Source organism: Pagrus major, chromosome 23 (genome assembly GCF_040436345.1).
Source record: "Pagrus major chromosome 23, Pma_NU_1.0".
Classification (NCBI taxonomy): domain Eukaryota; kingdom Metazoa; phylum Chordata; class Actinopteri; order Spariformes; family Sparidae; genus Pagrus; species Pagrus major.
Window position 1 is genome coordinate 6,296,257 of NC_133237.1, and position 17,876 is coordinate 6,314,132.

Here is a 17,876-nt window from a genome sequence, read left to right on the forward strand (position 1 = left end):
AATGATGCAATGTTACAGATACAACGTTAATAGTATTTAATACTCTAAATGGCTCCCTGTTATAAGTTAAGTACACATTGCTGCTAATAGTGTACTTTTACTCAATACTTGGTCATTAATGACACATTTACTGTAACATGTTCTCTGTTTTCAATGAGGGCACAGATAATATTAATAATAATAATTTTAAATAAACAAACCTTATCTGTTTTTTCTCCTGTGTGACAGAACATTTATTTATATTTATACTAAATCTGTCAATTATTGATTTGTGCTCAGTTTGTGAAATCATATTTTTAAGATGAAACATGGCAGCTCAGCTTCATCAGTATTTATAAGATCATGTCTCAGTGGAGAGTTTTACCTGTTGCCCTGTGGCGCACAGAGGCATCCGCACCGTCAGGGGGCGCTGCAGTCCCTGAAATGACTCCAGGTGTAAACTTAGAGGCAGCTGAGTGGATTCAGCGTCCAGACGGAGACAGGTGCCTCCTCAGCTCTCAACCTCAGACAGACCGTATGGTGGATGTGATGCAGGAGAAAATGACCGGTGGGAAAGTTTAAAGAAGTTTGTGCGGCAGAGACCGACAGGTAAATGTTTAATTTGTCTGTTTTTGTTGTTGTTGTTTTTTTCTTAACTGCCGAACGTAACGTGACGTGGACAAGTGAGTCCACATCCTGATAAGCTGCAGGGACAGGTGCACCCAGCCTGACAGGTGCGACTGTCACTGTCAGCTTCTGCTTGTATCTGCGTGTTTCTGCTGGCTGGATTCGTCAGGATGGTGATTTTAAAGTTATAATAGTTGTGTAGTTTCCATATTTACCTGCGCTGTGGTGTTCAGCCGCGACAGTCCTCTTATCTGAGTTAATATAAAGCCAGATACTGTGTTACTACAGTGTAGGAGGTACAAGGAAATAGACCTACTGTAGATGAAGCTACTCTTTAAACTGTTCTGTTGAATGAACCACAAAAAGAAAGAAAAACAAGTGTTAGTAGTACAACACACTGTGAAAATACCCCTCTATTTAAATGTCCTGCTTAAATAAGTGCAATAAAATGTTCCCTATCTGTGTTTTACTATTTTAAATGATGTTTTAGTTTGATATTACAGCTGCATCAATGTGTATGTTAATTATTACTGCTGTAGATGTTTAAGGTTGAGTTTATTCTAACACCTTTATTCTGTCGGGTGGTTTCAGCTACAGCAATGTATCATATTCTGTACGTTACATATGTTTGTGGTGTCACTGTGCTGTTTAAAGTACCCATACCTGAGTGAAAGTAAAGATATCGTGTTACAATAGTACTTTGGTAGAGGTGAAGATCACTCACGGATAGTACTTTAGTGAAAGTTAGTATCTGATGTTAACTGTCCTTAAGTATCAAAAGTACAAGTACAAGTAAATTACACATATATGTACATGTATGTTAATGTATACTATGGGTGGATCGAGTATGGACCTGTTTTATTATCAGATCCAAAATTCTGCATTTTTCTAATTATTTGAATCTGTTTTTTTCATGTAACCTGAAAAAGTAAAGAGCGACTAAAGTTATTAAATTAATGTAGTGAGTAAAAAGTACAATATTTGCCTCCAAAATGTAGGAGTGGAAGTATAAATTAGCAGAAATTGGAAATACTCAAGTAAAGTACAAGTAGCTCAAAATTGTTCTTAAATACAGTACTTGAGTAAATGTACTTAATTACATTCCATCAATGTCTGCTAGAGCCATGTATCTCTAAAAAGACAACTTGTTATAATCTGTTTTCAGCTTTGTGATGATGCATTGTAAGTAATCCAAGAGTGTTTTTAAATTGTGTAAGAGGATTTTCTCAACACATTAAGGAACATAAATCCTACAGTCTGCAGAATAATCCAAAACTGTAAGAAATGTTCACTATGTGCCTCCGAAATGTACCTCAGAAGTACCTGAAATATATCAAACCTACCATCCTTGAGTAGATCTACTTAGTTACATTCCACACTGTCCCACCAAAATAAAACTACAATCAATTCATGCAGTGAATTGAAGATTTACTCATGTTTATACTGTGTTTAAAGAGATGGCACAAACAAAAGGAGTATGATGTGGGCTTTGGACTGCTGTATCACCGCTGTCTGCTCATTGGCTCAGCATGTTTTCACTTTGTAAGTGCAGAAAGTAACAAAGTACATTTTTGTGACTGTTAGAAATAGGAACAATTAGTTGATCACTGCTACTTGGATAAGTGATTCACTTTATAAGCAAGACTAGTAAAAAAAAGTGCCAAATACTCTCAGGTTCTAGAATCAAATATGAGGAGTTGGTGCCTCTCTACGTCGTACGTCATTGTGATGTAAGTGTCCTTGGGTTTTGATACTTGAAGATGTCCCCTTGAGGTCGTTTTGGTAACATTTCATACTCTAACCGATCAATCAGCAGGTTAACTGTTAAAGAAAATAATTTAGTCCTAGTAAGAACCTTACAACTGCAAACACAAAGCCTTGAGGACAGAAGTATTGATGCTGTGTTTACTATATTGTTTCCAATCCCTCTGTCTGTCAGGTGCTCCATGTGAAACCTGCGGGGACAGACTGTGAGCTGCCCAGGAGGACGATCATGAAGCGGAACAAGCAGATCGACGTGAAGCGTGCCCTCGCTCTGGCCGGCACCTTTAACTTCCTGTGCTGCTGCGCCAGAGCCTGCCTGCTCCCCTTCCTCACCCTGTACTTCAGACAGCTGGGCCTCACTCCTGCCATGACGGGCCTCGTCATGGGAACCAAACACCTCATAACGCTGGTCTGGAGCCCCGTGGTGAGCCTGCTCTCCAAACATTACAACAAGAGGCGAGTGGTTATAAACTGCGCTCTCGTGTGTTCGGCGGCAGTCGCTTTGGTCCTGCAGCTCATCCCGACGACAGATGTGCAACGGATGGGCACCTGCAACATGTCCGACAGGAGGAGCGGTCCAACCCAAGGTCTGGACGGTAACCTGCTCATGAGTAGCATCAGACCTGCCACATTATGGACTAGAACTCTCCCTAAAATCAACACAGCTGTTGTTTCCCAGTCTGCTGTCACCTTTCCTGCAGAAACACCTCCTGATGCTGAATCTGCTCCTGTTGTGACGACCAAAACATCACTTTCCCAGCTTGATGAAGATGAATCTCAGCCTCAGCTGTCACAAGAGAACATATCAGTGGTGATCAATAGCAGTCTTGGAGAACCAAAGATCATGCACCAGACCACTGTCTCTGTAGCAGCTCCAGTGAGGAACAAGAGGTCCAAATCAGGAGAGGAGGAGGAGGGGGACGACGGCCGTTTTGACTTCCTGGGCAGCCTGAAGGTGATGGACCCTCAGCATCAGCTCTTCTTCTTGATACTCATCATCGTGTCGGTGTGGGAGTGTACTTCAGCCCCTCTGGAGTGGACGGCAGACGACGGCCTGCATGAATATCTAGACTACGCGGATGCTTCAGACCGCTACAGCAGCACCAGGGTGTGGGGTTTACTCGGAGCAGCGTGCGGGGTTGGGGGCGCAGGGGTTCTGGTCAGCCAGCTGAGCTGTCTCATAGCCGATCAGTCGCCCAGGAGTGTGGTGCATTTCTACTGTTACGCTGGTGTGGCGGTCCTGGCCCTCCCTGTGGCTGCCTACCTCCCTCTCTACCTGAATAAGAAGCCAGACAGGGCCAACGGGCTCCTCAAAGCTGTCCAGCTGGTGCGCGGCTCCCCCCGCGCTCTGCTCTGCGTCGTCACCACTCTGCTGGTCGGGGTGGCGAGCTCGGCCGTGGATAACTTCCTCCTGTGGGAGATGCAGGATCACGGGAGCAGCGAGCTCCACATGGGACTGTCTCTAGCCCTTGCTCTGCTCTCACAGGCCGCCTTCCCTCTGCTGTCTGGCCGAGTGTCCAAGCTCCTCAGCCCAGGGAGGGTGCTCACTGTCGGAGCAGCCTGTCTCGCTTCACAGTGCTTCTATTACTCCTTCCTGTGGGGGCCGTGGGCTGCGCTGCCCGCTCAGGTGTTCAGCTGTTTCAGCGTCGGAGCCCTCTGGTGGGCCGTGAAGGTGCAGTGTGAGGATGTGGCCACGCCGGGCGCTGAGAGGAGCGTGAGGAGGATCTACAGTTCACTTTCTCTACACCTGGGGAGCGGGTTGGGGAGCTTCGCCGGAGGGTTTGTGGTCCAGAGGTTCGGGCTCACGTGGCTGTTCAGAGGAGTGGCGCTGGGTCTGATGCTGTGGTGTGTGTGTCTGCCTCTGCTGCAGTGGAAAGCCCCTCGCCAGCGCAGGATTAACTATTCTCGCCTTTTGGCGGCTGATGCGAGCGAAGCCAGCGACTCTGAGTCTGAACAGGAGCGAGACTGGCTGGATAAAGCGATGGAGGACGACAGAGGCAATAACAATTACGGAAGGAGGATAAACCACTGAACTCCACAGTGTGAGAGCAGAGCGAAGGGACTTACCTTCAAGAAATCAAATCATAGAAAACATTCTATCAATATGGAAATAAAGATTATCTGTCACTCTTTATCATCAGCTGCACAGAGCAGAGCGGGATCACTGATTCTCTACTCTGACAGGTTTAATTAAAATCTGTTAAAAGTGTTGACCTCATTAGTGGCTTCTTCATCACAATTCAGAGTTGTATCAGCTGAACTGATGGACTTCATCTCCGAGGCACCTGAGCCTCCACAAACACACATCTGCATAAGCAATTACTCTTCTGTAAAGCAAACAAGGCAGCAGGATGAAGGGCGGCAGAAGAAGGACTCTGTCAGGTGAATTCCACAGCTCACTGTCGGCATCATGATAATTACAATACAACACTGAAGCCTCCCAGTAGGAGTGTCAACACAGGACGTGTGCACAAGGAGAGGCTGAACTGGACCGTCAACATGTGTCACCACACCCACCGTGTTGATCTACTGCGGAGATCACCGCAGGCTGCTGCCGTTCATTGTCTGTGACTCTAAACCACCTGAGCTGATGAAATAGTAAATCGGTAACACTCTCTGTGATGCCCATGTCAACATTGCATTATTGTAAAGTAGTTTATAATAACTTAAAATGTCAAGTAAAAGAAAAGTTGTCGAATTGGAGTACTGAGTTCATACTGCAATCAGCATTTACTTCATAATGATGGGCTGAAGAAGAGAACTTGTCTAAGTCAAAGTATTGTGAATATGTATTAATACCTATAGCTAGAACTATAATTATACAGTGCTATGAGCAGATTGTAACACATGTTAAGTGTGTTCATAATGCAATTACAGACGGACCCTTTCAATTTTCCAGCATTTGTTATATTTCATTCTCATCCAAAATGGATTTAATTCCATTTTTTCTCATTAATGTTCACATAAAACTCCACAATGACAAAAACAGGCTTTTCTTGTGTTTTGAAAATGTGTTAAAAATAAAAGAATCCTAAAAATATCCTTTTTAAATATTCAGACCCTTCACTCAGTACTTGGCTAAAGCACCTTTGGCAGCCTCAAGTGTTCTTGTAAATGGTCCTACAAGCTCGGCTCACCTCTCTCTCAGAGGTTTCTCCAGTTTTTCTCGGCAGGACTGTTTGAGCTCAACCAGGTTGGGTGGGTCGTGCCGGTGCACTGCCTTTTTCAGATCTCTGGTCTGTTGAGTTCAGGTTGGGCTCTGGAAAAGCATGCTAGCTTACAATACATACTGCAACCAGATGCAGTAAGACATCCGGGTATATTTGGCAGACTGCACAGTAAATGATATGGTAGTATTAAAAACTGAAGCATCATCCTTTTGAGTATTTGCAATAAATAGATGTTAATGCTGCCAGTTTGACTTCAAATGCAGTCAGCAGCCAAAATAAATGTTTGCTTTAGGTAATCATGTAATTCCAGAGAAAGACCTTCAGACAGGGATCTCTTTCTGCTTTGTGAACAGTATCCACTGTACAACTTTTAACATTCTTCTTCTTTAGTGATATAATCTGAATGACGAACACTCTTTTTTTTGTACACATCTGGGCTTGTGGCAGGAGTGTGACTATCTGTGCACACACAGCTGAAGAATGAATGAATGTAGCCGTCCTGGGTGTGGCACTGGCAAAGTGGCAGCTCCTGCATACAGACAGATCCGCTCCCCAAACATCTGTCTGGGCCCTCAAGGGCCCGGCTGCATGAAATCAAGTCATCCCCAGTACGTTGCTAGCAGCTGAACTCAATGAGGCACAGTGTAAGATCCATGATGAACGACAGCTCTATTCTCCCGTGCAGAGTGCTGTTGTAGTGGTGAAAGCGCAGCGGAGCACTACAGAGGCAGATGTCTGTGATTTAAATCCTTTTTGTCTTTTATGTTTGTTAAATAGCGTATAGAAGGTTGGCTGAGCTTATTTTAAAGTGACTTATTTTCTGTCACATGCAGTTTTCTGCTTTGAATCTCAGATCGTCACAGAAGCACTTCTTCTCCTCCGGCTCTTTGTGAACATAAACCTTCATCTAACAAAACCTTCTTGACCCTGACTGACTCCATTCATTTACCCTCCAACACAAACTGATTCAGTAATGAGTCGTCAGCTTTTCTCGATGGATTCAAATGCAGCAGTGAAATGTAAACTTACTTCAGTATTTCCATTTTATACAACTTTATGCTTCTGCTCCACTACATCTCAGATAAAAATACACTTTTTACTCCAGTAACATAAACCCATAAATCCCAGTCTGAACTGCTAGCTGAACAGCTAACTGAGCTACCTAGAATACACCAGCTATAGTTAGCAGCAGTTAGCGGTTGCCCTATTGACATGCTGCCCCATGTTTAGAGTTATAGTTAGACTATGAATTTAACAGGTGGTCACTGAACTATTTAAAAACCCTCTTGGATTATTTTTACACCATAAGTATATAAAATAGTTAAAAAGAGCTCAACCTTGAACATCTTCAACTGCAAAATACAACATACAAATAAATAAAGTAGCAGTATTAATCCACATACATCATATATAATAGTAAAACACTGACAGGGAACATTTTACTGCACAATAAGTACTTTTACTTTTGTAGTAAATGAAGTTGAAATCAGCTCAACCAGTAAAATGCAGCAGTGATGATGCTGCTGCTGCTGCTGTGTGTCATACCGCTGCTCTGCCAGCAGGGGGCGCCTCTCAGCAGAGATCAGCAGCCCCGGCTCCGCCGCGCTGACATCCACCTCTGTCTGACTCGGTTCAGCATCTGTTGGCGGCTCTCCTCCAGTTATATCCACTCACACGTCACGCCACAGCTGCATGGACGCACCTCATATATTAATTTCCAGGCTGCACAGATATTTCTCGGTGTCGGAAAGTGGGGAGGATTTCTGAAGAACATGGAAAAAGAAAGAAGGTCCTCCAAACAGTACGGCTCTCTGGAGAGGACGCATGTGGACGCAGAGACGGAGAAATCAAGTGAGTTTGGAGAAGCGTTTAGATTTAATTGGACGCATGTTTGATTAGTGGAAATGTGTGAAAGAAGGGGATGTCTTACAACTTTCAGCATAAAGAAAATGAGCTGAGTTTGAGGTTCCTGCAGATCACCACTGAGAACATGTTGAAGTTATCTGTCAGCAGGGCCGGACAGGGGTTTTAATTGGCCTGAAGGGGGGACACCAGGGGGGGCTTAGACTTATAAACCCAAGGAATTTTAGTCTGTTCTGGAGGTGAAAATGTTTTCTTTTAACACTCACTCATGTTCAGGGGTGCACCATATGGTTGTTTTAACTGATAGAACCGACAATTACCTGCTTCTCAAGGACAATATCGATAAAATAACCCATAATTTATATTTGTATTTTAAAAAGAAGGTCATACCCTGTAGTTTATGCACACCTGAGGATAAGAAAGCAAAGATGGATGGTTTAATATTCCATCTCTTATAAGATTAGTTGTGTTAAAACACGTAGACTATTCCCTCCTGTCAAACACACTGAAAATGTGCATACTGCTGCCTACTGTATCGGAGTGTGCAGATGCTGTACTTACTATAATTTCAAAGAAGCCGATAAATAGCGGTAATGAATAGAATAGAATTCAACATGTTTGGTTTTTTTGTATGGATATATCTATTTTGCTGATAATTAGTAAAAAAAAAAAACAAAAATAAAAATAGATTTTTTTGTGTTCCTCAAGGTTTAGTTCTTGGTTCTCTGTTGAACAAGCTTTTTCCTCTCATGCTGTGATATCATGTGTGCAACATTTTATTACAAGGACACGCACAGACAGCTATTCATTTTATTTTACTGCTTTCTATTATGTAGCACACATGGTTGACTTTAACAGTGTCTTAAGGATGTAACTGTATTCTATTAAAATGATATAGAGGCTGTAAGAAATAAAAGGAACATGTATATCTACACAAACCTGTTGTGTAACAAGTATAATTAAAGTGACAGCGTGAAATGAAAAGCCAATAATAAGCAGCCTGTCGGAGGGCTTGGAGCAGAATAATGCAAACAAAAGGAAGACATGCAGGCTGTTATGACAATAACCCCACATCATCCATTAATTATTAATGTGTGCATGCATGTGGTGATGCACATGCAGATGAATAAAGTTGTGGGATCACCAGATATACATGTGTGGGTTTGGGGAGGTTGTGTGTTCGCGCAGCCTCGATATCCCCCAGTGATTCAATGTGTGTGATTGTAACGTCGTTTCACACAAGGTCAGGTAATTAAAAGCCGATCCAAGCTCCGCTGGATGACTCATTGCTCCCGGTGTGGAGTAGGAGGCCGCACGTGGGGGGCGTGTAGTTATTGAGTGATGCTCAAAGAATTACTGGTGGAGGGGGAGGGGGGGGTCACTAATTAAGTGTTTACTAACGTGTCTGTTTCTCTGAAAATGCTAATCTTCTCTGTAAGATCAATAAGAGCAGTCCAGCAGTCTGTGGACCGACGTTTGACCTGTCACTGCAACAAAACACTGGTGTAACTAAAGTCTGTAACGACGGCTCAGTTCCATTTAGTGTTCCAGTGAGTAAAGTCAGTAAGCCAGCGTGCACAATACCAGAGAGAGACTGGATCACTGAGATAGACTGCTGTCGGTAATGAGGTAATTAGTTGCACCTGTGCTTGTGTAAATGTCAAAATGTCTGTCGTGACAGTTCATTATGAACACAGCATGTTTAGCTTTGCAGCGTCTCTTCTCACATCTTCAATTCTTTGTGAAGGCTGTTGAAGTGATGCTTTTTGTGAAACACCGACAGTAATGTGACACGATCGGAGGAATCGCTGGCCTCAACTTCACCTGAAATGTCTCGGGTCTACTGCTCATCATGTAGTCCTTTCAAATTTTCACAATACATCTTTTGTGGATAGAAGTTCACAGATGGTACATTATTTTTGCTGCTTTTTAGAGCTGCAGTGAATAAGCAATTAATTATGAACCATTAAACTGGCTGTCAACTATTTTGACAATGGATTCAAAAGTAAAAACAGCCAAAATTCCCTGATTTCAGCTTCTATATTATGCTTTTTTCATTTTTTTCCTTTTCTTCAGTGTTTTTTATAGGTTCTTGTGTATGTAAAAGATGTAGAAGCTCCTCTCTCCCACAGAAAACACTGCTCCGGAAACACCTCATCAGTAGTCCCGCCTTTAATTCTGTCACTTTGTGACATCACACCACGTCACCATGTCACACATTTGCATAATTTATGCCTAGTGACTAGTTTGGCACATGAGAATTGATTTAGCACGGCTGCTCTGTTGTTGTAAGCCTTGCTGGGTCAGGCGTGTGTGAGCTGACCAATCAGAGCAGACTAGGTATTCTCGAGTTGGGGCCTTAAAGAGACAGGAGCTAAAACAGCGTTTCAGACAGGAGGGGGATACAGTGCTGCTGCAGCACTGGACAGTATGAGAAAACTGATATGTTTTTTTAGCATTAAAGCATGTAAACCTATTCTGGTAGTAACCCAAAATACAATTATGAACCTGAATGTGAACATAATATGCCTTATTTAAATCTGAATATTTTCTGGTTTCTTTAGTCCTCTATGACAGTTAAATAAATATCTTTGGGTTGTGGATAACATGGGAAACACTGATCAACATTTTTCACCAATTTCTGACATTTTATAGACCAAACAACTCATCAGTTAATCAACAATGAAAATAATTTTTAGTTGCAGTCATAGTGCTTTCTTTTTGTTTGTATGATGGCAGCAGTCAAACATAAAGTATCTGAATTGATAAAAAAAATAAATGTGTTTTGCTCTTGTCCGTCTTGCAGCAGAGGATGTCATTTCCATGGCTGACTCCACGATTACAATCGAGGACATTGAAGGAGAGCTGTGCAAAATTGAGCGGATAAGAGACATCCTCGTACGGAGAGAATCAGAGCTGAGATACATGTAAGATCCGCTTCTTTAATGTTCAACTCATTTTAATACATTTCAAATGCAGACACGTACAAAAACACACATTTATGTCGAGCTGTTACAGACCATATTCAGGGTGTTTAAAGGTGCACTATGTAGTTTTGGGAAAACATTGTAATCAGAAGAGAAAGATCTTTATAGACTGATTATTTATGCCTGAACAAACTTAATAAACAAACTCTCTTTGTTTTATTGACTCAATAAATTGAATAAACAAACTGACCTTAAAGGACAACATAGTTTCATACTGTTTTACTTTGTTTTTATGTGGCGGACCCTGCCACCGTTCTAGCTTCAAACAGTTTCCTGGGAAGCTTATTTTCCTCTGAGAACAGCTTGTTTATTCAGTTATAGAAAATTAAATATTTCTTAATTTTTATTATTACCGCATTAATATTGTAAGTATTAAAGTTTGACTTTGAATTTCTTGTCCAAAAACTACATAGTGCCCCTTTAAAAAAGATTGGGTACTGACACACAGTGATGACATGATGATATTAGACCCAAGAGGATAATATTTTTCTTCTATTATGTGATGTTTGGTCGACTGCGCCCACACATACGGTAAAGCTCTGCTGTGCGGGCATCTGAATACACCAAGATACTTTTAACAGCCCCGCAGGAATAAGAGATGATGCACAATGACTGTCAGCCGACACAGAGAGCAGCCATGTGCATGATGGCAAGAAACGTGTGAAGAAAACAGCAGCGCTATTTAAGGTTCTAGCAGTCAGCACACATATACACATCCATCATATCTTTTTTTTTCATATTTCTAAAGATGCCTTGTCTCCTTTCTTTCTCATCCTTGCTTTTAATTATTTCACTCTTTTTCTGTGGAGACCCTCCTCATTATTTTGAGGATGGAGATGGAGGATGGAGGTGGAGGATGAAGGTGGGGGAGCCGGGGAATGAGAACAGCGACCAGCACTGCATAATGTGGTCATAGGATGGGTCAGAGAAACAGAGGACATTTGCTCAGGGTTTTGTTTTGCTGTCTGATAAGTGTTGTGGTTCATGATGACACGGATCAGTTTCACAACCAGCCACATTCACCCGCATCCACAGGGTGATAAGTGATGCTCGCCACAACTCCCAATAATACATTGTTTTCCCCCTCGTCTCCAAGGGCCTGCATGTGTTGACATGTATTACATCCACTACAACACAGATGGTAACTGAAGTGCAACCATTGCATGGATACAACAAAATTGTATCAAATGTAAACAAATTACTTTTACATGCCCGTATTGTTGTGGTTAATTTGAAAAGTTACATCCAGTTGTTTTATTAAAGGAAAACATTTTGGGGAAATACGTTTTTTCATTTTCTTACTGAGAGTTAGACAAGAAGATCATCAGGCCTACCACTCTCACATCTGCAGGTTACACTAAAGATGAAGCTAGTGCTACCAGTCCGTTAGCTTAGCTTAGCACAAAGACTAGAAACAACTGGCTTGGCTGTGCACATTAAATAAACATGATATAACAGGTTAATTAGTGAGCTTTAGAGGTGCTTGTAGATGGATTTTCTTTCTTTGAACAGAGCCGGGCTAACTATGTCAGTCTTCGTGCTAAGCTAAGCTAAGCTAACTGGCTGCCGGCTGTAACCTTATATTTAACAGATATGAGAGTTGTATCAATCACCTCATCTAACGCTGCAAGAAAGCGAATAAGCGTGTTTCCCAAAAGTGTCAAACTATTCTCGTCAGTACACAAAAACTACTTGTTTAGTTTTAGGAAAACATTATGGTTTGGTATATAATCAATTTGTTACTTCTGTAACATCAGTTACAATCGTACCTACGTTTCAGAAGTAATTTACGTTACGTTATCCAGTGATGTAGCTTCACTACTAAATTAAATTAACTCACAGTTGACTTCTGGTTTCACACTGGACACAAACAGCGGTCTCCTGTGCTTACATAAATATGGGTCGTAATAAGCTGCTTTCATAGTCGACCTAGTAGGGTGTTTTTCTGATGAGGACGGGCTGCTCAGCCCACCACTTTGGTCCTGACTGAAATGACGCAACAACCATGAGCTAGACCTTCATTTGGCAGTCAATGCAGCACCGTCGTTTGGACGGACTGCGTCATAAACAAGACTACCCTCATGCAAACAAAATAAACACTCCTGACTGTCAGCAAATGAGTCATCCTGAAATAAACTGCCCAAGTACACTGAAGTGAAACCTATTTTATTAAACCAACAGCTCAGAGAATGTATTTTCATCACAGTCATTTTCCTCTTTCTGTCATTACTGTAATAGCGCCTCACAGCGCACGAACACTCATGTGACCGACCCCTAATGTTTTGAAATCCACACCAGAGTCAAACAGGGAAATGAGATCTGATATCGGCAGGTGTGATTCATTCACAGAGGGCAGCGTGGTGCTGTTATTACAGCTAATAAACTCATAGACCTCGCTGTCGTCTCAGCCCAGAGTCTAGTTTGATAAATTTGCACTAGTTCACACTGATGCTTATATGTAGTTAGGAAGGAAATTGCTTTACTGCCACGTTATGAAACCACAACATGTTTTTAAAGCCCCTTGAAGAGAAAACGAGTTACCTCAATGTCCAGTTTAACTGCACTTTTGCACACTGGCATCAGCTGCTCTCCTGCCAAACACCTCTTGATAGTTTGATTGTTTTCCTCTCAGGATGGACGACATCCAACTCTGCAAAGAAATCACCAGGCTGAAGACGGAGCTGCAGAAACTTGTCTCAATCCCAGGTAAATTAAAAAGCAGGCACAGTCTTACCGGGTGGTGTTTGTCACATTGTATTCAACCTGCAGACGTTAGGTTTGGATGGGCCCGAACTTATTATTGAAAAGACGTCAGCCAACTGTAGCAATGTGTTTTTCTGACCAGCAAATACCTCCATGAAGAGGACTGAAGGGAATAAGCTGTCTGTGATTCGAAACCTTGACTCAGATGACCTCACCTGTTGTCATCACAAAGATATACTGTGCAGACTTAATTACTTCTCAAGGCTTTTTCCTTTTGGACTTGAGGGTTGGCAATATAAAATATGTCTTCTATCTTAAAGTATTGACATTCTCACAATCCTCTGCTCTTTACATCTCAACTGCCCTCCACTGTAGGTTGTTTAGCCTTGTTAGCAGCGAGACTCTAGCATTGTTTATACTTTTTATCCAACAGTGTATGAGCAAATATCTGCAAAACTACTGACCATCCTTTTAGCCCAAGCTGTGCCTTGTGTTTTGGGCTATCTAGCAAATATTAGCATGCTGTCAAAAGATTAGCAATTGGCTTTTTATTGGTGTGTATGCTACAGTCACTCTCTGAAATTAAGTATACGTGTGTGAAAGAGTAATGAGTAAGAAATGCTAACTGAAATGTCATCCTCACTGGCATTTGGTTCCTTACATCAAGTTGGCGTCAGTTGCTAGCTCAAGAACTATGAGCAGCCAGCCAAAATGGCGTTCATCAAAGACGTTTTTGTACAAGTTTGGTGGGTTTTTTTGCTTGGAGTAAAATGGAAACCATATGGAAGTAGTCAGCTTCAGCAAACAGCAAGTGGGCAAACAGGTGTCGGCTGTCTGTTGGCCAGTAAATCCACATGTTAACCTAACAAAGCTAACATGCTAAACTAAGATGGTGAAGTTGGCAAACATTACCTGCATTACCAGCATTTTAGCATTATCACTGTGAGTATTTTAGGTTAGCATTTAGCTGTGCCTAACTGCCGCCTCACAGCTGCTAGCATGGCTGTAGACTCCTAGCCTTATGCAATTGCATGCAGTACATCAGTGTTTCATGTAATTGTCTGGCACATACGTAGATACACAATAGACAAAACAAAGACTTAAAGATATAATATGTAACATTTCGGTGTCTGTCTGTCATATATTTTGTTGAGTTGTGTGCTCACATTATCCTAAATGTCTCCAACAATGTTCAAACTCAGAGAAATCTGTAATCTTACTCAAGGTAATGATGCATTTCATTTGGCCGCCTGTTGCTGTAATTTCAGTGTAAACGCCAGATGATGATCAGTGAGTGACAAAGCATGTCGGCGAACGTGACTTATCATAACGCTAATAAACTTGAAAACATAATCTCGTCCGTGAACATTTCTGCCTGAGTCACATCAGATAGATCTTCATCAGCAATGGTGGTTTATTTTAAACACTGAAGACAAGTCCCATTAACCCTTGCTACATAGCCTACATTTTCTGTTTTGTTTCGATTGAGACACACAGAGAAGTTACATACTGTGCATTTAAAACTCCTCTGCCACACCTTGACTAAGTGACAGCTGTATTTAATGTTACACTTGTCGTGTGAATGTTGAACAGACAAGGATAAGTCCAAGGAGGACAGGGAGAAGGAAGAGGAGCTGCTGAAGCAGATCAACAAGCTGGTGGAGACCAGGGACTTCCTCGTGGATGATGTGGAGTTTGAAAGGCTGAGGTGAGGTTATTACAGCCAGTGACTGGAGAGGCCTTTGACTTTAGTGCTGTTCTTCTCACAAGACAAGACAGTGGGTTTCAGGGAGCAGATGTCTGCAGTCGTACAGGTCTGGATCTTCAGATTATGTTGATAATGGAAACAATAACTCTCCTTTAGGTCAATACCTCTGCCATCTTGCTGATTTGTAGTATCTCTGACCTTCATGTAGTTCTGCTCTTAGACAGCATGGTCTGTTTGTCTTCTGCACATCCTCTCTGTATATTTACACTGAATAATAATAGGAATCACTCAGATTATTTGCTTGTGGTGTTGGATTAGCTGTCACCACTGATAAGCAAGCATTGGTTAATGTGACAGAATGTCTCTGAGTGACATTTTGATTGGTCTCAGACAGACTGCAGAGATGTGAGAGGCCCCCTTTCTTCATTATTCAATGTGTTTGTGAAAACGGATCGGGGAGAAGATTGTGTGTAGATGCAGCAGTGAACTCACAGTCGATTAAAATCCTCTCCAGTCCAGCCCAGTGACATTTAACAAGACGTGCAAAATGTTGGAACCCCGTCCTCGACAAATAAAAACAAAGGATTGTTCTCCTCCACAGGGAACGAGAGGAAGACAGAGAAATGGCAGCCTTCTTACAGTCCAAATTTCCCAAGGCATTGGCTGCTAAAGGTGAGTCCTTTACAAGCATGTGCACGCCTTTAATTAAAGAGAGTGTTATTTTTGTTAGTCACCATTTGTCTCCGCTCATGTGAGTAAGAGGATGAAGATACATGTGAATACGTTTTCTGGTAGTTTAGTTGTAATCTTTGCAAACTGCACCAGAGTTAGCAAGGAGCTAATTTGCATCTGTTGTTCCTGGGCAGGTAAACTAAAAAACTACATAATTCATTTTTTCTTTCAGATGATTTTTAACAGTTTAAAACAAGTCCCCATCTACTTCAGATGTTTTCTGGGCAATGACACTTCACCTGACCTTCCACAGGAGTGATGTTGAATAGATCATTCATTTTTGCGTGAACTAACCCTTTAAGGAGTATTATAGCCTAACTTTAAGTGAAGATCAAGATGATGAGAATGTGAACGTGCTGTGGTTAGTGACAATTTACTTTCACATCTCCTCTTCAATCAGGTGATTTGCAAAACCAAAAGGTAGCGTCCAAAGCCCAGCAGACGTCAGCGCCGTTTATCACTAAAACTGGACTCACGCTCCTTAAAGACTGCTGCGGCTTCACCTGCTCCGTCATGTAACACAGACGACTCTACCTGCCTCTGCGTGCGTGCGTGTGTGTTTGTTTGTGCACATGTGAGCCTGTCCGGTGCTTTCATGTGTGTATTGTGTGTCTGCACTGTTAAAAAGATGACCTGCATTAATCTTGAAATAATCACATGCTCATCGTGTAAGAGACGCGTATTATAATACACTATGTGATTTGCTACTGTGGTGTCTTGCAGCGAGCACGCCGACTGGCTTATAGTATACTAATGGTTTCTGTCCAATTAGTATAATTAGATATTATTATGGCTGCTGTGCCTTTTCATTTGTGATGTATTAGACAATGTAAGTGTAGAAGTCTCTTAGGGGACAAACAACACTGGCTGATCTCCCTGTGCCACTTGCTGTAGTGCTGTAGCAGATCTGCATTATAATAACATTGTTAGGACTGCAGCCTGTGATTACTTTTCACAAGTTCTTTGTGAAAAGAACTTGTGTGTATATATATATATATATATATGTATATATATATATATATATATATATATATATATATATATATATATATATATATATATATATATATACATATATATGTATATTCATTATTCAGTTCATTGTTTGGTGTAGAAATGATCTGGTAGCTGCACACTAGAGGAGAGATACAGTGTTTTGAGGATGTAGATGTAGACAGAGTTGAACAAATGTGATCCATATTTATGCAGAAGGGTTTCCTGCTGCATATATATTGCGCATTCAGCAGTCCGCAACTTAAACCAAAGTCTGTGTCTGAACAAGATGTAATTACACATTAAGTCATTTGCCTTACAGTCAGTGTTTGAAAAAAAAAAAGATTTTCAGATATATGGTGAAAAAAATAAATGTGTCTGTAATCTACTGTCTTCTTGTGTGGATGTGACTGTAGAACTCTCTGCAATGCTGCTGTAATAAAGTCTTTTAATGCTCCTCCTTTTTCAGAGTGCTTTGCCCTCAGATACATACAGTACATACATACAGTAGGTCATTAGTACCTACTCCCTTTATCATGTGCAACATATTAGAATGAACAGATGTTAATAATAATTATAAGCTATCTTCATATTGTTGCACCAAATTATTAAGACAACGATAAGTCGTTAACGTTTTTCTTCATCTGAGATATAAGACTCCATCACTGATTCTGTATCCCACCAAAAATGATGAACAGTAGCCTGTTACCTGTTCATCAATATGCAGTTTTTAAACCAACAACATTTTTAGTGAGAGTCTATTCCTCTAAAATATGCTAAGCCACGTAGCTAAGCGAGTGTAGGCTAATGACTGTAGCAAATGCTTTAATCAATGCGTAAACTGGACAGCTAATAACAGCAAAATACACAAAATGCATTTAAACTCATTTTATACAGTGATCAGTCACAACCTTAAAAAGGACTAAGACGTCAAGTGAGTAACACTGATTATACATTTGCAATGAATTTTCTTTTTAGAGACCTTACTGGTATTTATGCACCACCCACCCAAACATGGTTGCAGACTCAGTACAAACCCCGATGGAAGTCCCTCCCAATCGGACGGTTCACCCTGACACACCACAAAAACTGCTCAGGAATGATCTGAGGAGCACGACAAAGAGCTCAAGGTGTTAATTTGGCTCCAAAGGACTCAAAGTATCCGCTGACAACGCCCTGGTGTCAGACACAACAGGACTCCCCCAGAGATCCAGTGTCCAGAATGACTGAATGAATCTCACAGAACATTACATTGTAACGTGATGAGCTACGTTATTCACTTCACCTGTCAGTCCTTTTAATGTTTTGACTGATCGGTGTATAATTGCTTAAGTCTTTTTTTCTTAACTG

At 41.5% G+C, this 17,876-nt stretch overlaps 2 protein-coding genes across 2 annotated transcripts; both read left to right on the plus strand.

Annotated features, from left to right (window-relative positions):
- Positions 1 to 480: 480 nt before the first annotated feature.
- On the plus strand, positions 481 to 5,410 carry mfsd6l (major facilitator superfamily domain containing 6-like). Its single transcript, XM_073494521.1, has 2 exons — positions 481 to 588; positions 2,546 to 5,410. The coding sequence occupies exon 2, from the start codon at positions 2,600 to 2,602 to the stop codon at positions 4,400 to 4,402; it is 1,803 nt and encodes a 600-aa protein (XP_073350622.1). The 5' UTR covers positions 481 to 588; positions 2,546 to 2,599; the 3' UTR covers positions 4,403 to 5,410.
- Positions 5,411 to 7,312: 1,902 nt separating this feature from the next.
- LOC141020170 (bMERB domain-containing protein 1) lies at positions 7,313 to 16,052 on the plus strand. The gene is made up of 6 exons (XM_073495233.1): positions 7,313 to 7,391; positions 10,210 to 10,330; positions 13,023 to 13,096; positions 14,687 to 14,801; positions 15,403 to 15,473; positions 15,934 to 16,052. The coding sequence occupies exons 1-6, from the start codon at positions 7,313 to 7,315 to the stop codon at positions 16,050 to 16,052; spliced, it is 579 nt and encodes a 192-aa protein (XP_073351334.1).
- Positions 16,053 to 17,876: the final 1,824 nt, after the last annotated feature.